This window comes from Pinus tabuliformis, chromosome 7 (genome assembly GCF_031772625.1).
Source record: "Pinus tabuliformis cultivar Carrire ecotype Pingquan chromosome 7, CPIR1, whole genome shotgun sequence".
NCBI lineage: Eukaryota > Viridiplantae > Streptophyta > Pinopsida > Pinales > Pinaceae > Pinus > Pinus tabuliformis.
In genome coordinates this window covers 1,240,857,632-1,240,882,347 of record NC_142293.1, presented here as the reverse complement: position 1 = coordinate 1,240,882,347, position 24,716 = coordinate 1,240,857,632, and the positions used below count along the sequence as shown (strand labels likewise).

The window sequence follows — 24,716 nt, the reverse complement described above, 5'->3', positions numbered from 1 at the left end:
GGAATCCCTGTAACATAATTCCTTCCCATTCTGAAATTTCCCTTTTCCCACTTCTTTATTCCCTCATGAATTTATTGCAGGATCTCGCACACAAAGAGCAAAAGGATATGCTCTGAAGTATCAAGGAAGGGTGAAGCAAATTTCCAGTATAATTTGAGGAATTCATGTGGAAGTCCAGCCTATATTTTATTTAAATTCTCTATTTTTAGATATTATGCTTGCACTAGTGCAAGCATGTTGTCCTATGTGATAAAGCAAGAAGAATGGTACCAGCAAAATAGTATAATTTAAGTGGTGCAAGCAGATCAGTGCAAGCATGCACCCTATCAGAAACATAGTACAAGTTATTCTTTTCATAGCATACAGCATAGGAAAGTGGTCACCATGAAAATTTATATGAAGTCCTTTCACTTAGCCGACGAGTACTTATGCTATCATACTAATTAGGAGAAAATTATTTAAAGTACAAAGTGTTTTTAAGTTAGAAGTCATGATCATTTTTTAATGAATGCTAAGTTCTTTTTTTGAATTATGAAGAAATGCGGAAATGTTTTAACCGTTTCTTGGACATAATTGCCCCTCTCTGCCATAATCTTATATGTCCTTCACTCATAATGATTACCTCACCTAGCCATTAAAACACCGCTGCAAATACCAATCCGGCTTGATCTCAAAGTTGTCGTGCATCTATGGCGAACGAACGGGTGATAATATGGAAGGGATGGTGGACAGTTCGATCTCTATTTATAAGAACCAATTTCCCCGATATTGCATGTAAAATTTTCAACTATTCATAGCCATTAAGCAGCAACACCGCCTATTCGGAATGAACCCTCAACTCTCAGTAGGGTAGAGTAGACTGTCGAGTATCGCAATAGTCTTGCACTATTGCGAGACTCAGGCTTTCTTCAGTTCTTGCAAAAGTTTGACAGGCATGATAAAGAAGTGGCTTTACAGTTTTCCAGGAGTTTTAGAAATGGCCGAGTGAAAATTTGGCCTCTCAAATTTAAAGTCACAGAAGAATTTATAGCAGCAGCGATAGGCTTGGAGAACACTGGTGAACAGTGGTTTAAAAATTAGAAGCTAGAAAGGAAGCGATGGCAACATTTTGTCATCGACAAGAAGATAGAGGTAGACTGGAAGGTAGGAATTCCATGCAGTGCCTTGCTGGGACAGTGGAAAGACCTCATTTTCATCCTACGGGTAGACCAGGCCAACACAAAGCTATATCACCATGGCGTGATAAAAATTTTGGTCTTGAAATAGCTAGAAGTTAAAGGTATGACATGGGAGGCGCTATTAAAACAGGTGCACAAAGAGATAGTCGTTGGAAAGGAGACAGAGGACCCTGCCAGCACAAGAAAGGGCTCAAGTAAATATGAAAAGGGGAGTCCTTCCTGCACCAATGCAAAAAGGAAATGACGTGAAAAAGAAGAAAAGGCCTCATCTTCAAATAAGAAGATAGCTAGCACACCGGTTGAAGAGACTCCTTCTACGCCACCAGTACAAACACAAACCCCTGAAAATGACAACCTGTCAGTCCTTGTGGACGCAGAAAAATTTACAGAGGTCAAAGATGATGCTCTGTTGGCTGATTTCATTAAAAAGCCCCAGAAAAAGAATAAAGTATCTGATGCAGGCAAAGAACCACAGTCCCCACAGGGTGTTGAATCCCCTCCTGCACCAGTACAAGAAGAAGAGATAGGAGGAGAAGAACCCGACAACGAAGAAGTAGAAGAAGAAGCAGGAGGCGAAGAACCCGCAGAAGAAGAAGCAAAAGAAGGAGAGGCAGGAGAAGAAGAACTAGAGGAAGAACCAGAAGAAGAGGTACCAGAGGAAGAAGAGTTTCTTAATGTAACCATGACGGATATTGAGGTCTATGAGGAAGACACAGCCCCTGCCGAAACAGAAAAGGAAAAATATTTGTTCTCCTGTTGCTCGGGTAGTTGAACTAGAGCTGCAAGTGCAGAACTTAGAACATCTTATAGCCAAAGTGTATGAGGATAAAGAATAGAGTAGAGGAGAATTGACGGCAGAGATCTAGAAAAAGAAAAGAGAAGTTAAAGTTTGGAAGTACCGAGCTGCATAATGTTTTAGGTGACTTAAAAAGGTGACAAAGAAATTAAAGAACATCATAGAGAAGAAGTCTGAAACATTGCAGGCTAATCACAGTATGCCAGAGTAGGATTGAGCTAGAATGCTCAAAGTTTTGAAGTTTTTTGCAAAGGTAAAGAGTTGTGTGAGGACACACAACAGTTTAAGGATGGGAGGATGTTAGCCCCCTAATTTTCTCTCTTTTTTCCATTTTCCCCTTCCTAAATCATAACCATTTACCATTGTTTTACCTCTCTTATACACCCTCATCTTGCACTAGTCCAAGAATGATGACATATTTCGTATGAACTTTATATTTCATATTTTTAACTTAACTTAGCATTAGTTAATTATTTATTACATGATTTCTTGCTTATAATCACTCTTGTAACTTATTGATGTCTCCAATGTTTATTTGGTAGTCAAGTGCTTACCGTGACCACTGATCCTAGTGTAGGATCGGATCTTGCACTGGTGCTAGCACAACAAATCCTTGCAGCAAATCTGAACCTCCTTGATCACCACCTCATTTTGAGCAGCTTCAGCCACAATAGCAAGGTCAATCTAAAGGCAGCCAAGATCGAATTTATGAAGAACGAAGAACTGGAGATTGGCTACAGCCAGTTTTGTTGAACTGTCTAATTTTGAAGGCCGGGAAGCTAAATTCTACATATCAGTTATGTAATTGGTTAAATGATCTTTTTGGCCTTCGGCCAAAGATCTACATAATGAAGAACGTAAATAGGATGAGATAGTTTTTGGATAGAATTTTTTATAGAACAGAAACACAGCCAGAGAAGCGGTAACAGGTTGTTGTGTTTTGTTATCGCCTGAGTCTGGGCTAGATTATATATTCACGCATGTATTTGCCTCCGTGAATTAATAGAAATGGAGCTCCGCCTCATGTTTTATAAATCATATTTTTGTGTTTGAAAGCTGATGAATTGATAAGGTAATGAGCAGCGTTTTTATTTGAAAGGGAAACGCATTGGTTGGCTAGGGTCCAACCAACCCAACACGTTTACCCTATTTCCTATTTCTTGTAATTTATGTTTATATTGTCAAGTGTGATTTAATTTCAAGCACATGTATTCTTGTTTGAGTGAAAGCAGATCCATTGTGTGAAGTGGTTAAATTCCCTTTTCTTGCACCTGATTTCGGATTGGTTTTCCTGCCTAGTCCAAGCAGGAGAAATAAACTTGCACCAGTGCATGTTGGTGTGCTATTCCTTTTCTGCAATTCTGTTTGGTTGGTTTTCCATTGGGCTATCGGGGTGGGGCGGGGTTCTGGGCATCTGCCCCCCCCTCCCCTCACCCACATGCCAGTTGGGTCGTCAAGAGCATGATCAGGCCCACCACACCCACTGCGGACGTAGTGGGTAAATTTGTTCCACAAAAAAAATTTAATTCTAAAAAAAAAAATCAGTAAACTTATTTAATTTTAAAACTTGCACAACAGAAAAATCAACTAACATTTCAAATGGGATAATCCTCCGTTGAATATGATGTTGATAGCAATGTAGTTGCTCCATAAATTCTCTCCAAGTATTTTAACGAACCTCGAAAAACCTTGATGTGATGTGAGGAATAGTGATAATGAAATTTATCATGTAGGGGAAATTACAGAATTGTTTTACCGTACGGTTAATGTGGGATTAATTTGTTTCATAAATTTTAACATGTAAATTTTGTTATGGCGGTATAGGAAATTATGATAAACTGAACATTACGGAATTGTTTTATAGCACGGTGAATGTGGGATTAATTTGTTTTAGAAGGTATAATAAAAATTAAAAAAAATCGATTGTCTAGTAAATATTATATAGTTTAAGTAATAAATTAATTTAGGTAAAAGATTTAGTTTACAATTTTAATTTAAAAGGTTTATTTCATAAGAAAATTTTAGTTAAATTTTTTCAATAAATTGTAGAACAAAATAATGGAGGGAAATACATGAAACAAAATTTTTGGAGGGAAAACTTTTGGCAAATTTTTTTTAGGGAAATTTTCATTCATTAAGCTATATATTATCATTAGGAGAGTCTTCATTTGTATCATTTAACCTCTTCTATTTGAAAGGCATGGATTCTTCTAATAGTGAAGTTTTTCTTTGTGAAGCATCAACATCTTCATCGCGTAACAACTCTATTCATATTGATGAATATAATGGAAATTCTTCCACTATGAATAGAGAGTCAATTCTTCCACTTAGCCCTAATCCTAAGGACTATGAGAGTAGCACTGATGAAAGACGAGATGAAGAATTTCAAATAAATAAAGAGTCACGGTTTCCACTTAGTCCTAATCCTATGGATTATGAGAGCAATAGTGATGAAGAGCATGATGAAGAATTTCAAAAGAATGGAGTGTCACGATGTCCTCTTAGTCCTAATCCTATGGACTATGAGAGTAGCAGTGATGAAGAGCATGATGACAAATTTCAAAAGAATGGAGTGTCACGGTGTCCACTTAGTCCTAATCCTATGGACTATGAGAGCAATAGTGATGAAGAGCATGATGATGAATTTCAAAAGAATGGAGTGTCACAGTGTCCACTTAGTCCTAATCCTATGGAATATGAGAGTAGCAGTGATGAAGAGCATGATGAAGAATTTAAAAAGAATGGAGTGTCATGGTATCCACTTAGTCCTAATCCTATGGACTATGAGAGTGGCATTGATGAAGAGCATGATGAATAATTTCAACTGAATAGAGTGTTACAGTGTGCACTTAGTTGTAATCCTATGAACTATGAAAGTAGTAGAGATGAAGAACATGATGAATAATTTCAAAAAAAATGAAGTGTCACGTGTCCACTTAGTCCTAATCCTATGGACTATGAAAGCAGCAGTGATGAAGAACATGATGAAGAATTTCAAATGAATAGAGTGTCACAATGTCCACTTAGTCCTAATCCTATGGACTATGAGAGCAACAGTGATGAAGAACATGATGAAGATTTTCAAATAAATAAAGAGTCGCAGTTTCCACTGAGTCCTAATCCTAAGGACTATGAGAGCAGTAGTGACGAAGGATAGGATGGAGCACTTAGTCCTAATACTAAGGACTATGAGAGTAGCAGTGACAAAGGACAGGATGTAGAATTTTCAGTAAGTAAACAGTCACAATTTCGACGTAGTCCTAATCCTATGGACAATGAGAGCAACACTGACAATGCACATGAGGAAGAATATCCAATAAACATCAATTCAAATTTTCCATTTAGTCCTAATTCTAAGGACTATGACAGTAGCATTGAAGAAGGGGAAGATGAAGAATATCCCCCAAGTTAGTATTTCAAAATCACAACTCATCATAGTGAGGATAACATTCCTCAAAATAATGATGAAAATGCTTATACAAATGATGATCCAATGATGGAGATGTTGCAAGGAAATATTGTATCGAGGAGTAGGAGCAGACCTTTTCATATCAATCCAAGATGTTCTAGTTATACAACGGGTAGAGCAGAATATCTGACGAGAAAAAGTTCTATTGGCACTCTCATTTCAAGTGAATGTTGTCAAAAAGATTACGTGAAACATATGGATTTCAAGTTTGCATTAGAGAAAAGGAAGAGATATTTGTCAATGAATAAAGCATGAAAATTCCATATTTAGTTGGGTGCATGCAATCTACATTGTCAGGTTATGATTATCATATTGGGTCTTTATTTATTTGTAGAAATTCTTTCAAAATGTTTCATTCGATGGGTAATTTTTGTCTCTCAAGAATCCAAGAAAATTTGGAAAAGTCTCCCACATTTTATTCAACAGTACGTCATAAATGACAGTTTGGGCCATTATCAAATACTGCAATGTCATGGATGAAAGACTTATTTTCAAAGCATGGAGAGTGTATGCCAAATAGAGAGACAATACATATTCCAGATAGTTTTTCAAGACGAGAAATCTACAACTTATACAAAGAATATGCAGAAGGTTCTGAGGGACATGGTCGATTTATTAAATATCAATATTTTGTGAAGGTATGGAAGAAAGAATTCAACAATGTCTGTATTCCTAAGACAAGGATGGGGATTTGTAGTACATGTGCTTCTCTTAAATCAAAAAGGGATAAATGTGAAGGGTCAGAAAGAGGTAAGCATTCATAACTTTAACTTTTAAAATTGTATAGTCATCAACTATGAAAACATATTTATTAATGACTTTCTTTTATGTTGTGTAGATTCCATTGTCAAAGAACTTCAGGAGCATCACGAACAAAAAAAAAGTGAAAGGATAAAGTTGTTCAAGCATTCAAAGAAGTGTTATGATAATCTAAATAAATATTTGGGTTTGATAATTGATGGTATGGACCAGAGGAAAACACTTTTACAACATTTTGTTCACACACCCAAAAATTTACAGGAGGAAAATTTTATTCAATATCACTTGGTCGGTTGTATGGTCTTCAATGGAAAAAGGTTGCCAAGGGTGTACTTCACAGCTCCAAATATTCACAATGATGCAAATCTGATAATAACCATAATTCATGATGTTCTTTCTCATTGGTTTGGTAATCTTCCTGAAGTTTTGTATCCACAATTGAACAACACTTGCCATGAAAACAAAAATCAGGTTGTTTTTGGATATCTAAACATGTTTGTTGAATTGAGAATTTTTCAGAAGATAAAGGTTGGTTTCCTTCTTGTTGGGCACACTCATGACCATATTGATCAGATGTTCAATCGTTTTTCAATCACATTAAGGAGGAAGGGAGTTGGGAGTTTGCCATCATTAATTGCATGTATTAATAAATCATACATGCTAGAGCCTACTTTTGTTGTGTTGGAAGAAATTGTTGACATGCGAAGGTTTATTCTAGGATCGCACGGTGAGGAGAAATGCATTGAGAAACTTAATGACATTAGCTTCCAACATCAATTTCGTATCAAAAAAATTGATGGGAAAACACTAATATGGGGAAAGAAGTATTCAACTACTGCAAAATGGGGCACGGCCATCAGGTTTAGAATTTTTGAAGTTCATTCCAGATCATCCAATATTTGCATCAAATATATTGTTATTACAATCAGTTGGTGAAGTTCATAATCCACATAGACAAAATAGAGATTCAATTGTTGAATTGAGGTTTATGTGATCCATATTAAGTTTATGAGAGATTTTTCAGCGTAAATCACATGATATTTCATGTCGATGTGTTTCGAACCAACAACAAAAGTAGGCTCTAGCATGTATGATTTATTAATACATGATTTATTATTTATATATTTTAATAAATATGATCGTTGGAATCATGTTCTTACAATTTTATTAATGAATTAAATTTATCTCTAACTTTTATCTAGCCTAACGTCTATTTTCCACTCTTTGTCCTTGCATCTCTCTCCTATTTATCTTTCTAAACTAGATCATATTTCTTATCTATGTCTTGATGATGAGCCACAGTTGCTAGCTCGAAATGTCAACCAGAAAATATATTGTGATGAATCAGGAAATATCAGATCATTTTTTTTTCTTTTTTATTAACTTATTTTTTAAGTAAATTTATAAAAAACAAATAGTAAATAAATTTCAAGTGCCAATTTTAGAGTCAATTTTGATTTTTTAATCTAGATTTGTTGACTTAGTGTTCTCATTTTGAGATGAAAATTCTCATTAAGTTGGTAACTATATTATCCTTCAGAAGTGGAGCCATACTCTCTATTTATGGAATAGATCCCTTCACCTAAGAAGGTGCACATTGCTGAGTATCCGTATCATTAGAAGCTGCATTTTTTAAAATCTGTTGTTCCTTTGAAAGACGCGTTAAGCTAGGCTCTAAGTTATTCTTTGAATGATCTTTCTCAACCTCTTCTTCATCATCAAAGCTCCAAATATGTTATTGGAGGGATTGGATAAGTGTAGATGAGATTGGTTATCAAGTTGAGTCCCACCAAGGCTATTGTCACTTATGCTTTCTTCTTACTTGTTTGAGTGCACCTTGCTCAATATTATTTTGAGAGGTTGAAATTTTCTTTGAACTCTACTTCGAAGATGGTTGAATTTCTTGGGATTTTAAGTAACATTTTATAAAATTTCCACACTCATGTTACATTTAAAAATGACTTGCTCATAATTAGGGCCTGTAGATAACTCTGGTCCTCCAAATTCAGTTAAATTGCCTCAAACACTCTTGGTTGAAAGTCCATTTCCACACAAATTCTAGCACATGTAAAAAAATTTCCCTTAGGTTCAATGTAAATTATGTAACACCCCAACTTTTCTCCAATAATTTGAAGGAATCAAGGTCCCAAAGATAATATGGAGGTGTGGGAGTTTGATCCAAATAGGAGCAAACGTGATTTCTATATCTGGGTTAAAGTCCAAAGTCTAATGAAATAAATACATTCCCCTATTCCCCTGCAACCCATAGAATAGGAATGAGTTCTAAAGATCAAGTCCCTTTATTCTATATTTTCAAATAAAAATCGACATGGATTGGATCGTTACATTGGTTTTTATCCATCTCAATGCTTATAGAGTGGAAAATTAGAGAAATCAACTTACATGAGCAATTTTAGCGGTAAGGCCCAATTTGGAGAATTGGGGCCTTGAACCTTCTAGGGCCAGTGTGAGGCCTTTAATGATGTTTTTTGGGGAGTAAAACTTTTCCCCTTAAGCACTCCATCCACTAGTGTTATTATACAACATAGAACTTTCCAACTATCTACAAAAGTCGTTAATTAGAGTTTGCATGCAAGAGTTATGCCTCCCAAAGTTCACCTATCGTGATGAACCACCATAATTCGAGAGGATGCCACACCAGGCCCTATTATTCATAGAAAAGGCACTAGACACGTGAACATGATGAAGAGGACTCTAGAAGGGTTGATATTGTAACTTTACTTAAGAGTTCAAAGGAGTCAAACTTAACCACTAGTTGGCTACCAAGCTATGTTATAACCATGCCACTAGGAGGAAACATGGTTCCATTCTATTCAAGTGCATTATGTTCCATAGTTGAAAAGAGTTGCTAAGAGTGGATAAAAAGAGAGAGCATGACATAGGGTTTTGTTTTGTAGCAACCCACGGGCCATAGGTCTCACTACTTTGCATTTGCATGACTTCCACTTAGAGGAAGAGAGAGCAAAGCAAACTTACCTTCCAACTAATTTTTCTCCTAAAAGGATTTCCCAAAGCATATCTTATGTTCATTATGGTTTGTTGATGTTTACTTTTCATTGTCCTCTATTTTCCATATTTTTCGTTGTTCTAGATTTATTAAATTAATAAATTTAGAAATCTAAGAAAAATAAACCCTCGTAGTATAGATTTTTGAATTTTAATATATTTTATCAAATATGTTGAGATGAACTATCCAATGGAATATTCACTGCTTTTTATAGATAAAAAAATATATAAAGATGCATTTTTGTAGTAATAATAGAAATAATGTTTTGATTGATGCAATTCTTAGGGGTCCATTCTTGAACAATATTGGGGCTAGACCAAAGGCTAGTGAAATCATTAATTAATCCTCTCTCCATCGAATTTTTGATGTTCGATTTTTCCATAGAGTGTTCCATATCTAGAGTGGAGTTGAAACTCACCCTTTTGAAAATTTTGCATTTCTTCTCACTTGTTGAACCAAGGGCTTCCACATTTGATGTGGAAGGCCCAACCATTGAGATTGTTTAACAACACACCAACAAAAAAAACTCAACAAATATGAATTGCAAGCCTAGAGAAATGAAAGGCATAAGTAAACACACAATAATATATGGGAGTTTGATGTTGACAAAATTGCTCAAAGATCCATTCATGAAATTGGGATGAAGAAATTAATAATTTACAAACACAACTCACAACTTCACTAGACTAAAATAGCATGACAACAAAAGAAACCCTAGATGCAACATAAACACAATTTTTAACCCCATATATATATCTATATATATATGAATGATTAATTTAGTTTTAAAAAGTAATTAGATTAAACTTACAAAATGAAAAATATATTGAGAAATTAAATATAATCATTCTATTATATAATCTATTTTTATTAAATATTTTATGAATAAATAATAATTTATATATAATATTTTATGAATTTGTTTCTCTACATATTTATATAAAAACGGATTTCAATTATATAAAAATGAAAATTTAATTAAATTTATTATCATCAATATTTTTATAAATTTAAATTTGAAAATACTTGAATTTATATAGAATATTCAACTCTCAATGACTATCGAATATGACTCCCACTTGTGAGAAATTGCACATAAAATAAAAGTTAAAAGTTTCCTTAGTATTTTGCATACCCACTCTCTAATTTGTTTATCTTTATTTAGAAAAATAGGTATAAATGACAAGCAAGCAATGAAGGGTTACTTTATAGCAATATTATTATTTAGTGGGTTAAGGGTTATTTGTATGTAGATGAGGGTTGTAAATGCTTAGAATTATATTGATTTATGTAAGTTAGAGATGTTATTTATAAATGTATAGAATATAAAGTAAAAGAAAATAGAAAAATGATAAGCACTTCGAATATGATTAAGAATTTTGAAAATTTTAAATTATTAAGTTTTTTTAATATTTTAATATAATAGAATTTTATTATTTTTATATAATATTTTAGGTGTATAATTAAAAATTTTAGAGATTGGGAATTTCAAATTATTAAGTTTTTTTAATATTTTAATATAATAGAATTTTATTATTTTTATATAATATTTCTAGTAAATGTATAATTAAAAAATTTAAAGATTGGGAATTTTAAATTATTAAGTTTTTTTTAATATTTTAATATAATAGAATTTCATTGCTTTTATATAGTTTTTAAATAGTTTTTGTTTTTAAATTAATTTAGTAAATATATAATTTTAATAAATTTTATGTAAATTTTTTAAATGAAATTTATTCATAAAATAATAATTAAATTTATTCATAAAAAAATCAAACATATAAAAAAATATTTTAAACACTTCCAGAGAGTTAAAAGTATTTTTAATAAATTTTAATAAATTTTAACATAAATTTCTATTAAATAAATTTACATAATTTTAATGTAAAAATCTCAATAAATTTATGTTAAATGAGTGTACATCAATTTAATATAAAACTGATTGAAAGAAATTTTACACTTCATATCTTTAAACCTTCTTAAAAAGTTTAGTTCTCCAAATACGTAATTCTTCCTCGATAATAATCTTTAATAAAAAACGTTCGTCTCCAAATATATAAACCTTAATAAATGGAGTATTCTATCTAAAGTGTAGAATGGCCCGTTTTCTGGTATCGATCCGAAAATCCTCCAGCTCCGATCACCGAGAATGTCTCTGCGAAAATCCTCCAGCTCCGATCACCGAGAATGTTTCTGCCCTCCCGCCACCCTTCTTCTCCGCTCCGCCACCTTCCTTGGCAATCCTGACATTCCTGCCACGGCCTGACAGAAAAAAATCGGATTCCGATAACAAGAAATGGGGCCTGACAGACTACTCCCATCCTGTTCCAATTCGAATTGTCACCCGCGCGCTGGTATTCATAATCATAACCCTGTTGCTAATATGTGAAGCAGCTTAAAGAACGGCCTCGACTGAAGGAAGGAATGGAAGATTTAATTCAAGAAGCACTGGAGATGATAGTCAAAGCTTCTATCATGTGCTGCGTTCAAATTAATTCGTCAAAATTTTCCAGGCGAGTACTGAACGCTCTCATGCCCATTTTTATGTTTTGCTTACATCCCTCTTATCAAATAATCCGGTAAGACTAAATCTAAATTTGTTTGAGGAACTTTACTCACAGGTTTTTCTCAGCGCCCTCCGGTAAGACTAAATCTAAATTTGTTTGAGGAACTTTACTCACAGGTTTTTCTCAGCGCCCGTCGACAAGAAAGAGCTGGTTGAATTTCAAGCAGAGTTAGAAAAATTGTACAAGCATATGAAGACCCGATTCGATATCTGTCTTTACGATGCCATTGATTGTAGGTCGGTGCGTCCACCGACAACACTGGAGCGAGAATATCCTACATATGCAGGTAAATTATGAGACATTGTGAGTGTTGATTGGTTTTGTACAAATATGAATATTATTTTTAAGGTTTTAGGATAGTTTTTGATATGTTTTTATATGGTTAAACAGTGGGAATTGAAGAACCCATAAAAGAAGTTGTTAATCTTCTGGAATGGGAAAGTGAGAAAAATGCAGTTGCAGTTATTGTGTATGGTTTTGGTGGAGTGGGAAAGTCTACTCTGGCGGATGCTGTGTTTGCTAGACTTGATATTGTAGGCTGTAAATATTCGATGGTCAGATTGTTTGATGATATAACATCAACTCCAAATATTGTAGAGTTTCAAAAATGTATATTAAGAGATTTGATGGTGGGCATAGCCGAAGAAAAGGCGGCAAAGCTAGATGTTAGAACGTTTGAAAGTGCACAGCATCAAATTGGGAGCGTGTTAACTTGATATTGTAGGCTGTAAATATTCGATGGTCAGATTGTTTGATGATATAACATCAACTCCAAATATTGTAGAGTTTCAAAAATGTATATTAAGAGATTTGATGGTGGGCATAGCCGAAGAAAAGGCGGCAAAGCTAGATGTTAGAACGTTTGAAAGTGGACAGCATCAAATTGGGAGCGTGTTACAGAAAGAAGTAGCCTTTCTCTACGTAGCAATGTTTTGGACGGTGATAAGCTGCAGCAGCTTTTGCCTAGGGACATGCGTTTGGCCAAAAAAGTGAGGGTGCTCATCACTCCGCGGGAAATGGGTGTGCGTACTGTGTGTACAGGGTGCAAAATGGAAACCAAACAGTATCCTATGAATGGCCTTCCCACATCTGAAGCGAGGAGTCTTTTAGAGAGGGAAATGAAGGAGGCACAAATAGACTCTAGCCAAATGGAGAAGATAGTAAAGATATGCGGTGGAATCCCAAAACTTTTGACAGTGGTTGCAAGCTTTATAATCTCCGAAGGGGACAAACAGAAAGCCTTTCGGATAGTGATGGAAGACAAAGAACATTTGAAGGGTCAAGCACTGGGGGACATAGAGCGCTATGTCTTCGCCTATGATCATCTTCCTGAAAGGTGCAAAGGTCCATTTCTTGACATCTGCGTATTTTTCAAGGGAATGAATTGGGACTCTGTGGCAGATGTTCTGGGAGAGTCTGAATTGGATATGCTAGAAAAGAGAGCACTGGTTTCTAAAGACAGATTCATGTGCTTAAATGTGCACGATGTGATTTTGAAGATTGGTACCATAAGGGCAGAGGAGACTAGATTTAATTTCACCAATGCAAGTAGGAGTCAATTTCAAGAGTTTTTAGAAAAGGTATTAGAAATTGGAAAATAAATGCAGTGAATTATTTCATACAATCCCTTTCTCGATTATTATGACTAACTTAATTATAATTGCAGGACATTTCAGGAATCGATGGCCTCTGGTTTGATGGTTATGGAAATCATTGGAAATGCCAGCAACAAAATTAGATTCAATGTCTAATTCGTTGAGAATTCTTCGGTTTGGAGTTTTAAATGTGAAGGGTAAATGTGAGAAGAGATTTGAGAAGCTGATGTTTTTCCAAGGAAAAGTTGCCGGTCTCCTATTTAGTATATCTGTTCTCTTAAAGTTCATGAAACTTTGTGTTTTGACATGGAATGTTGGGTTGTTTCAGAAGGCTCTAGGTACATTGAGAACATGGGTGCCTGCAAAATTTGAGGAAAGTTTCAGCCTTCATCATTGCAATATTAAAAATATGGGTGCCTGATGAGCACCGAGGAATGTTTGAGCTCTCATCAATGCAAAAGTAAAAGTTCAATTATATGCCGCTACTCTCCTGAAGTTTCATGAAATTTTGAACTTTGACATGGAATGTCAAGTTAATTCACATGACTCTGTAATTGTTCGACAAATTCAATTGTTGGTTCTTTTTATTGCAATGTTTCTGTATTTTCTCACGTAATTGGTCTGATACTGCAGACTAAGCTGTAACAATTTTGTATAGACACCACAATTTGTGAATGAATTAGTGTTTTGGACATCAATCTAAATTGTTCTTCAAATATATTCTCAAATGTTAGATCTGTTCTATGATCAAAACAAATCTAATTTTATTTACGGTGTTCATATTTAAGAAAGAAGCTCTTGGGTTCATAGCATCTTGATGTGCAGTTTTCTAAACCTGTTGCTTTTGAACCAAGTCAACCTGAAACGTGCATTCTTATTTATTCTAATGCTTCAATTATGAACTTTGTTACCAACTGCACAACCAACTTTTCCATGAGTTCTAAAAACATGAAGCAAACAAGACACAAATCAAACCCCTTATTTGGAATTTTGAAGCCTGATTTGGTACTTTTGAAGAAGATTACAAACTTGCCCATGCCCAGGTCTGATACCACTTGAAAGCTTGGTATTGCATATTCAAGTGTCAATGTTTGATAATTGGGTGCTTGTGTGAATTTATTATCTTAACATCATGGATCTGCATATCATATCTTTGTTTAGATGGACATAATGAATCACTTCTAGAGGCTACAGTTTCTTTTTTCTCCTTGTAAACAAATAAACCCTTACATCCATACCAACCAATACATTATGCATCCTGTCCTTACTCTATAACCTTCAATGCTTACATAAATACAAGTTTGTAGTTTTATAAAGTACACTTTTAAAAAATATGTCCATACCAACCAACACATTTGTCTCCTTTACATAAGAAATCATGGTGCTGTCCATGCTTTTAATGCATTCCTCATGTCATTTGTGTTGTAGATGATCCATCCTCTTGTCAATTAATGACTTGAACCACTAACTTGACACTGCTTCATTGTGCACTATGACATTTTTATCTAACTTCTTCGGAAAATGAGGAACTGATGTATACAAGCACTATATATGCAAGCACTATATATGCAGAGTATACTCTGCACTGTATATGCAGAGTATACAAGCACTGTATATGTCTCAGATTTTATGGAGAAGAATCAGCAACTGTGGAGTATATATCAGATTTCAAGGCATTGGGTCAGCAATCAACTGTGGATCTAATTCAGATTTGAAGCATTCCATTTCATCATTTCCAGATTTCCTGTAACATGCCAGAGATTGTTTTATTTTTAGTTTATTGTTAGGATTTCATTCCTTAAAGCTAGTAGCTTTATTTCTCTATAAAGTTGATCATTTTCAATGTAATAGGGGTTGGCTTTCGCGCCAAAGGGAGTAGTCTACCAAAAATCAAAGAAAAGGGTGTTGATTGCTTTGCTAAACAAAATCTAACCCATGTAGCATGCTTACAATAAATCCTCACTTAATGCTCCCTGGCCAATTTGATGCTCTGCAAGGTGATAATATTCTTTCTTATGATTTTGGAAGCTTGCGACTTGAATCATTTTCTTAAAATGTTTGTAATAACCTTGTGGGAGACATTGAGGAGGGTTATAGGCCTCCAGCCTCAAATTTCTTGGCATAGTAACATACTACAATGTTGACATCATCATAGTTTTATATCATCTCATGACACAAATGATTGGGAAATATAGAAAATATATTTTGTTAAATTGTTGAAGTGATTTGCCTCTCCATCAACAAACTCTGGTTGATCAAAGACATGTTCACATATTTTAGAAACCTAAATGTGAGAACTAGATTGAGATTAAATGAAGATGTTCAATTCTGTGTACAGTTTCACCCATTGCTTATATACTTGTTTTAGTCCCTTTTAGCATTCAGTGAGTGAATTAGTGATCTAAGGTACCTTTTCTTTTCTTTTCTACTTTGCCTTATGGACCAGCATTGATCTCTTTTATATTTGCCTATGAATGGCTTGACATTGGTAATTCAACTATATAAATGAGTTATAGCTCATATTTAGCATGGCTCTTATTGATTTTGTCTGTATATCATTTAGTTGTGGCACGGTAATAGAATACGGTTATTTGCTTTTCTAAAGCATTAAACAAAGAGAGTGATTTGGTCACAAAATGAGAAATTTTGAATAATAATTATAACGGTGCATCCATTTTCTATGGCTTCATTTCAAGCTTAAAAAGTGTATGTTGTAAATTTGTAACTTCCTTTTGTATCTATACACTACATCTCTGGAAGGGCAGGAATGGAAGTGAACAGATTCTTGAAATCTGCAAATGAATCTTCAGAGGAACAAACAGTGTTGTAGTGGGTAATAGACTGTCAAAGGATTTGATAAAGTCTGCGGATGAACCAACGGTGTTTTGGAATGTATTAAGTGAAAAGCAAAGCTATGTGAGCCAGAGGGGAGCCGTTGAAAGCTAGACACACAAACCAGTGGCACCTCTATGTATTTTGAATCTGCTCCTTTGGGCACTCATTTTGTAGTTCATGTTTCAAAACCACCTGATGCTTTAAACAAGCAAAATGCTCGAGATTTAATTTGAGTTACTCTTCCTCAAGGGAGAATACTCCTCCTGGTAAAAGAAAAAGGTGTTGTGTGACAACAGATAGGTGGCAAAATTTGCGTTGTTTAAAGGATATTTGACAGATTTTCAGGGAACAGCTTCATGTCTCAGATTTTATGGAGAAGAATCAGCAACTGTGGAGTATATATCAGATCTCAACGCATTGGGTCAGCAATCAGCTGTGGATCTAATTCAGATTTGAAGCATTCCATTTCATCATTTCCAAATTTCCTGTAACATGCCAGAGATTGTTTTATTTTAGTTTATTGTTAGGATTTCATTCCTTAAAGCTAGCAGCTTTATTTCTCTGTAAAGTTGATCATTTTCAATGTAATAGGGGTTGGCTTTCGGGCTAAAGGGAGTAGTCTACCAAAAATCAAAGAAAAGGGTGTTGATTGCTTTGCTAAACAAAATCTAACCCATGTAGCATGCTTACAATAAATCCTCACTTAATTATAGTACACATTTTCAGGTTAAGTTTGTGTTATGTACTATCGATAATTGTCATATTTGTGCCTCTGGAAACATATTAATCTCGTTAACTGAGTTTCTTTGAATAAACAACTGTTAGTTTATTTTATCAGTTTACATGGAATGTTAAATTAAACAAAGCCATAGTAGCTTTAAACAGGTGCATTTTTCATTATTCATATACATTCTTGGAAAACACCACTTTGAAATCAATCTTTGTTTGTGTTAGATATGGATAATGACCTAGATGAAGCAATTCCCTTAATGACCTAGATGAAGCATATCTATGCCCTCTTAATTCTGACGTCATGGAATCTAGCTATATCTGAGCTCAGATAAATTTATTAGTCGTACAAGAAGACTTCATTAATAAATCTAGGGACTTCAAGTTCTGATGTGTAGTGATTTCACATCTGCTTAATAGGGAACTATTTCAACAGCTCTTTGAAGTTTATGGAGATTTGGTGTCTTTATCAATCAATAATACTTGATAGCCCAATTGGATTTGATACATGTATGCTTTATGATTATTATTGCCAGGTCTGAAGGCTTAAGTTATGAAATCATTCATTTTAACTGTCATCCGAGTTGGAATCTAAACATGAGTGGAGAGGTTCACTGCCCTACTCAGATTTTGTGGCAATTCCTGTTACTTTATGCTCATCCTTCAATAGTACCTATTTTGCAGATGAGCTACTTTCACACATATATTATAGCTGTTATCAATCAAATTGTGCACCCCTGTTTAAGTTAGCTTCTCCTAACACATCCATTAACATAGAATTTGATATATCAAGACCAATCAAGGCCATGACCTTGTCATTCATCTTGCCCCAGTCCTCCTACTTCACGATGTCAGACTTTGTGTCCTTCATACTGATTTCTACTCTCTTTCAATAAGCAAATATTCCATCTTCAACCTCCATAAATGGAAGTTGTGGCCATAGAATTTATCGATCTCTAAATGTCTAGATGTCATTTCTCCTACCACATATATCTTATTAGCCTCTCACTGAAGCTAGCTACCTCAAAATAATCACTACTACAACAACACAACATTGTCCAACTTGAGCTTCTTTACCTAGAAAATGAGATTTCTCTAGCTTTCTGATCAAAACCTCAAAACAAGGCCTCAAGAACACAAGATTCTGCAAACCAAGCTTCTTCAACTTGGCAACAAAGATGTCCCCCTTTGAAACCAACAACCACTTGATGCTAAATTGTTTTACCTGGAGTGCAACCTATAGCAATTAGAGAAGAATCTACAGCAGAAAAATTGTGAAGATAAATAGGAAATTCAAAATATTTAAAACTATAACAAAGAAGTACATAAAGCAACAAGGATTGTTTTTTTAATATAGAGGGAACAGATGATTGTTCACCTTTTTTTCTATAAGGAATGTACAAACATTGAAACAATGTCGCCCCTAAAATCAGAAATACAATTGGGAAACAACTTTGTTTCTGAAGCACAAGAATGCAAGCCAGAGATTTCTGTATGCATTTCATATACAATGGAAACTGCTAGTTACACAGATAATGTAACTCGGCATATCTTCACACTTGAAAGAAACTCAACACACACTGTTATTTTTTTGTGACTTGTAAATATAATTTAAACATCAGAGAAGAAATTCTCCTCTAAATTTACACTCTGTTGTATCAGATAATCAAGCCATTTGCTGAGATGAAAAACTGGGTCAACTGAAGAAAAATCACTACATTTTGTTGCATCAAATACTCTTTGAAGATTAGTAAAACTGCACACAGTTTGTCTACACTCAGCAATCATAGACTTCAGATCTGTTAGCCTTTTTTTCTGATATATCAAAAGGAAAACTCCAAGCTCTGTATTTCTGGAACTCCAGCTCTTAGTCTGTTTGAAGAGGAAGTAACTCATCATTGGCCAGTCCAATAAACAAGAAGACATGGATCATGCACCAACGGACCAAGATAAATATGTTTTTTCAACAACAGTTACTCCATGACTTGTTTTAATTACACACACCTTTCAAGCTGTTGCTGCTAAAAGTGAAAGTGGCGATGTTCTATCCGGTGTGAAAACTAGCCTACCATCTGAGCTTCTGTTAGGATGTGAGATAGCAATAGATGAACCATGCTTGTATGAAGAAAATGAAACAATGAATTCATCAAGATTTTCAGTTCTTGTAGGTGTGTCTGCCGAAGGAGGTTCAGAAGGTGGCACAGGATGTGCTTTATCGCCTGCAAGCATTTGCACTACTTCTCTCATACTAGGTCGAGCTTCGGGATGAGGATGGGAACAGAGCAAACCCAGTTCAAGAACGAGCCCAACTTCTTCAACAGGGTACTCATTAAGAAGTCTAGGATCAACTGCTTCCAAAAGCTTTCCCTTGGAATGCAACTCTCGAACCCAGTCTACTCGAAGTTTTGAAGTTGATTCCGGTAGTTCTTTTATATGCTTGCATTCTGAGAGATTGAGTTTCTGTAAACAACTCAATGATCCAATATCCTCAGGCAACCCCGTCAATCCATAACATTCCTCCATATTCAATACTCTTAAATATTGAAGCTTTGATATGGATCTTGGTATTTCCTTTATAGATGTGCACCCGGAAAGAGTTAATTCTCGTAACTCATGTATTATCTCTCCCAACTCTGCAAGCAATTTTCTCCATGCTTCAAAGTTGATTAACCGCACTACCCGTAAATTCCGGAGCCGCTGAAGATCACTCGGAGAGATTTCAAAATCATGGGAAGATCCCGCTCCATTTAATTCCATGTGTTTCAGGTTGGAAGTCATCTGCACATAATTAAATGAATGCAACTTATACACCATTATCAAATCATTGGAGCAAATGAGCACGCGTATATAAATATATGGAGCAGAGTTGCTTTATCAAAGATTTGTCATTCAAATATCTCAATTCTTTTACCTGAGATATACTAAATGGGAGACCGGCAACTTTTGGAAAAACATCAGCTTCTCAAATCTCTTCTCACATTTACCCTTCAAATTTAAAACTCCAAACCGAAGAATTCTCAACGAATTAGACATTGAATCTAATTTTGTTGCTGGCATTTCCAATGGATCTCCATAATCATCAAACCAGAGGCCATCGATCCCTGAGATGTCCTGCAATTATAATTAAGTTAGTCATAATAATCGAGAAAGGGATTGTATGAAATATTTCACTGCATTTATTTTCCAATTTCTAATACCTTTTCTAAAAACTCTTGAAATTGACTCCTATTTGCATTGGTGAAATTAAATCTAGTCTCCTCTGCCCTTATGGTACCAATCTTCAAAATCACATCGTGCACATTTAAGCACATGAATCTGTCGTTAGAAACCAGTGCTCTCTTTTCTAGCATATCCAATTCAGACTCTCCCAGAACATCTGCCACAGAGTCCCAATTCATTCCCTTGAAAAATACGCAGATGTCAAGAAATGGACCTTTGTACCTTTCAGGAAGATGATCATAGGCGAAGACATAGCGCCCAGGTAGACTACTCCTTTGGTAATATACACTGCACTGTATCCACCAGACCACGATTGTCATTCTGAAAGTGTTGTTATATTTTACCACTCGCTTTCTTCACTGAAATCTATTTCTCCTCTTTCGTCACTGCTTTCATTGCAACCTTCTCCATCCTTCGATAAAGCCTTTTCCTAGGCGTTGGCGCAACTGCTCTACTACCGAGTCCGAGTCAGGAAGCGTCTGCAGAGCGGAGCAGTTAAACAAGTCTAGATGTTGGAGGCCTGCTAGGTTCCCAACCGAGTCTGGAAGCGTCTGCAGAGCAGAGCACCAGCGCAAGTTGAGATGTTGGAGGCCTGCTAGGTTCCCAACCGACTCGGGAAGCGTCTGCAGAGCGGAGCACCAGCCCAAGTTGAGATGTTGGAGGCCTGCTAGGTTCCCAACCGACTCCGGAAGCGTCTGCAGAGCGGAGCACCCGCCCAAGTCGAGAAGTTGGAGGCCTGCTAGGTTCCCAACCGAATCCGGAAGCTTCTGCAGAGCGCAGCAGCCGCTCAAATTGAGACGTTGGAGACCTGCTAGGTTCCCAACCGAGTCCGGAAGCGTCCGTAGAGCGGAGCACGAGCCCAAGTTGACATGTTGGAGGCCTGCTAGGTTCCCAACTGAGTCCGGAAGCGTCTGCAGAGCAGAGCAGTTAATCAAGTCCAGATGTTGGAGGCCTGCTAGGTTCCCAAACGAGTCCAGAAGCGTCTGTAGAGCGGAGCACTGAAACAAGTACAGATGTTGGAGGCCTGCTAGGTTCCCAACGGAGTCTGGAAGCGCCTGCAGAGCGGAGCAGTAGCTTAACTCCAGATGTTGGAGGCCTGCTAGGTTCCCAACCGAGTCCGGAAGCGTCTGTAGAGAAGAGCAGTTAAACAAGGTGAGATGTTGGAGGCGTGCTAGGTTCCCAACCGAATCTGGCAAACTTTCAAGATGAAAACTGTCAAACACTACAAATATTTCGAGATGCTGCAGGTTCCCAATGAAATCTGGAACATTTAAGAGGGGAGCCTGAATCCGCAATTCCCTCAGCTGCAGAGGTGCCTGCATTGTTCACATACATTATTAAAGTACGTCCAAGACTGTAAATGTCACAGGCAGTTTGTTAGAGGAAGACAATTCTTAAATGCAGAAAATTTTTACAATTTGAAGAAAAAACAAAAAAATAGAAATTTAAAAAGTATACCTGAGATTCGTGTTGCCAGAGTGTTTTCAAAGATTTTCCCTCTATATGTAAAACTCTTAAATTCTTTGTTGGAATCCAGGAAGGGAAGGAAGACTCGGGACAGTTCAGCCAGTCTAAATATATTAGGTTTGGTAATGGTTGGCAAACATTCAATAGGCATTTAGGAAAATAACTTTCAGCCTTAAGCAACTGCAACCTGCTCATATTACTCAATAAACGAGTGCGAGCAGGCTCCGCAAAGTTTTCGAAAGATTGTTCAACCTCATTTCCATCTACCAGGCTAATTCCACGCACCTGAATTGTTCACTCAGAGCTGTTAGAAACAAGATTCATTCATGCAAAGTTTTAAGAATTCAAAACTAACCAGACACAATTGTGATAACAGGACGCTAATTGGAAATCTGTCGAAAACACTTCAAAATACTTACAGGTAATTGGCCGGAAAGTTTATGAAAAAGGTTATCAGTTGGGTTCCAAAGCCGAAGCTCACCATCAGGAGGTTCCTTCTCCGCCAGATATCTGCCCATGTCTCTAACATGGTCATGCATTCTCAGACGGTTTTGACTGTCCACTTGCACCAAGCATCTGTTTTCCAGCTTCCAAAGACCTAGTGACCCTTCCCAGCCGGACACATTCCATATTCTAATGACTCTGTCTCTCTTTTCTCCTCTGAAGAAGCAGGCAATGTCTAAGAATATCTTCTTTTCCTCTTCATCGAGACCGTCGTAGCTAATTTTTAGCCTGCCTTGTATATCATCAGGAAGCATGTTGGAGATTTTGCGAAATTGTGCTTCCCAATGATTTAAATCATTTATTCCACAGAGAAGCGACCCAAATACTTTAATAGATAACGGCAATCCAAGGCAGGCACCCAAAAACTTTTCAACCTCCTTGTCAAATCCGACAGCAGGATGAGGCTTGCCAAATGCATGCCAGCAAAAGAGCTCTCGGGAATGCTCTGGTTCGAGACCTTGTAGCCTGTAAATCGACGTCTCTGGAATCTGTGATCTTATGAGAACATCCTTATTGCGGGATGTCACTAAAATTAAGCTATTGGTTTTAAGGGCATCTTTCGCTGGTAAAAGTAATGCCTCCAACTGCTTAATATGGTCCACATCATCTAAAATAATGAGACAATCAGAAGATGGAAGATACCTTCGGAGCTTTTCTTTGCCTTCATCAGTGCTGCCTATTTGCACATTTGATTGAATTAAATCCTTCATAAGGTCGCTCTGCAAGGTAGCTAAAGATTTGTCTCTTATATCAAATAAAAAGCAACATCGCTTGTATTTTGATCTCTGATTGTTAAAGAACTCTTTTGCTAGGGTGGTTTTGCCAACCCCTCCAAGGCCCACAATTCCTATAACTCTAACCTTCCCATCTTCCTGCTGCAATGACATTGTGGTTTCAAAGTTTTCTAATTTTCCCTCCAAGCCTTTTGGATATTCTGACACATACAGTCTTCTTTTCACATTTTTCAGCACTCCTTCCACCACGTCTTCTAGGAGCTGCTCCATACTAAAACAGTGAAAGAAACCAAACATGAACAGTGGTTGAACATCAGACACTCGCTATGAAGTACAAGGGCAGAACTAAAGATCTCAAAAGAATAATAGACAGGAAAGAAGAGTTTATTTTGAATGATATGTAATCTAGACTTGGTTTCATCTTTATCATTAATCATAATTAGAAACAAATATTGCTGCCTATATGCATGCATCGGAAGTTTGAATCACATTTAACCATGAAACTTTTATGAATTTAATTTGCTTTTGCTCTAGAATATTTGTTTATTTGTTCATTATTTTTCCAAAGAGATTTTATTGAATTTTTTTTATAAGAGTGCTTATTGCTACCACGCAAACGAAATTCATCTTCATCTCTTTCCTTCTCTTTTAAAACAGAAAAGGAAACAGATAATAATTGGCGAAAAGTCAGCATGTAGAAATGGGTACATATGGTGCTACCTATCTATCAATTAAATGCTCAAATTTATATGGAGGGGTGGTTTTCTCACCTGTTGTATGTCGCTCCGTCAAAACCTTTTATATCTGCAACTGTAGACAGAGCATTCCTCCATTTTTCAATAATGTCGGAATCGTGTCGATGCTGACCATCAAATGTTTTTTTCCCTTGAAGTTTGTATAGGGCTTGAGCGTAGACTCCCTGTCCGTCCTGCGTCCACCGAACCTCTGCAGGCGTGACACCAAAGAAGACTGGGATGATGGTGGACTTGTACTTTGACATAGAGTCTACCATATTTAGCAGCTCATCGAGGCACCATTTTGATGCCGCATAATTTGGAGAAAAAATCGCTATATTCACTGAGGATGTTCTAACGGCGCTTTCAAGTTGAGGGTTTACAGTATCTCCCGCGCGCAATTCCTGCTCATCTAAAAATACCCTCAAGTCATGTTTGCAAAGGCGATGGTAGAGATGGGTGGCCAAGGTTTTCTTGACATCGGGGCCCCTGTGACTGATGAAAACATCAAATACATAGTCGTTGTTGTTGAGGCTATGTGAGGTGGAGGTGGATGTTGAGGAGGAAGCCATTGGATATAGAAATGAATAACAAAGAAGTAAAGATTGAAAGTGCGTTGCAGAGCCGGGAAATGCGCACTTAACCTCAATATTGTTGTCGTCCTCCTCGCCTTTATGGTCTCACTATTTCAGAGAAACCAGTATTGTGCGCCTTAATCACTCTCAATATTTAGCCAATCTTGAAGAAATCCTGAACTTCTTATTTTCTCGAAGAAACTGAGTCGTGAGGCCTCTTCTCTTACTATTTTGGTTTAATGGATGGATTTTGGTTTAATGGATGGAAGGAAGGTGTTGGAAGAATTACGGCACCTCTATAGAATCTTTAATTTCCATCTTAGGGATACTAGTTAGTGAGTGGTGAGGGCTCTTCTCTTACTATTTTGATTTAATGGATGGAAGAAAGGTATTGGAGGAATTACCGCACCTCTATAGAATCAGTAATTTCCACCTTAAAGATCCTAGTTACTGTTTGTTACGCTTATGATTTTGATGTAACAACAAACCTCCACAGAAAAAACAACTAATAATACATTAGTCTCAAC

General features: G+C 36.2%; 2 protein-coding genes across 2 annotated transcripts; one reads left to right on the top strand and one right to left on the bottom strand.

The window, feature by feature from the left end:
- Positions 1 to 11,351: 11,351 nt before the first annotated feature.
- LOC149251866 (uncharacterized) lies at positions 11,352 to 13,372 on the top strand. The gene is made up of 3 exons (XM_089456587.1): positions 11,352 to 11,851; positions 11,914 to 12,083; positions 12,188 to 13,372. Exons 2-3 carry the CDS (start codon positions 11,987 to 11,989, stop codon positions 12,511 to 12,513), a joined length of 423 nt encoding a protein of 140 aa, XP_089312713.1. The 5' UTR covers positions 11,352 to 11,851; positions 11,914 to 11,986; the 3' UTR covers positions 12,514 to 13,372.
- A 6,560-nt stretch (positions 13,373 to 19,932) lies between these two features.
- On the bottom strand, positions 19,933 to 24,431 carry LOC149251865 (TMV resistance protein N-like). The gene is made up of 5 exons (XM_089459602.1): positions 23,651 to 24,431; positions 22,062 to 23,151; positions 21,634 to 21,927; positions 20,398 to 21,491; positions 19,933 to 20,067 (listed from the first exon to the last, which is right to left on the bottom strand). Exons 1-4 carry the CDS (start codon positions 24,184 to 24,186, stop codon positions 20,568 to 20,570), a joined length of 2,844 nt encoding a protein of 947 aa, XP_089315728.1. The 5' UTR covers positions 24,187 to 24,431; the 3' UTR covers positions 19,933 to 20,067; positions 20,398 to 20,567.
- Positions 24,432 to 24,716: the final 285 nt, after the last annotated feature.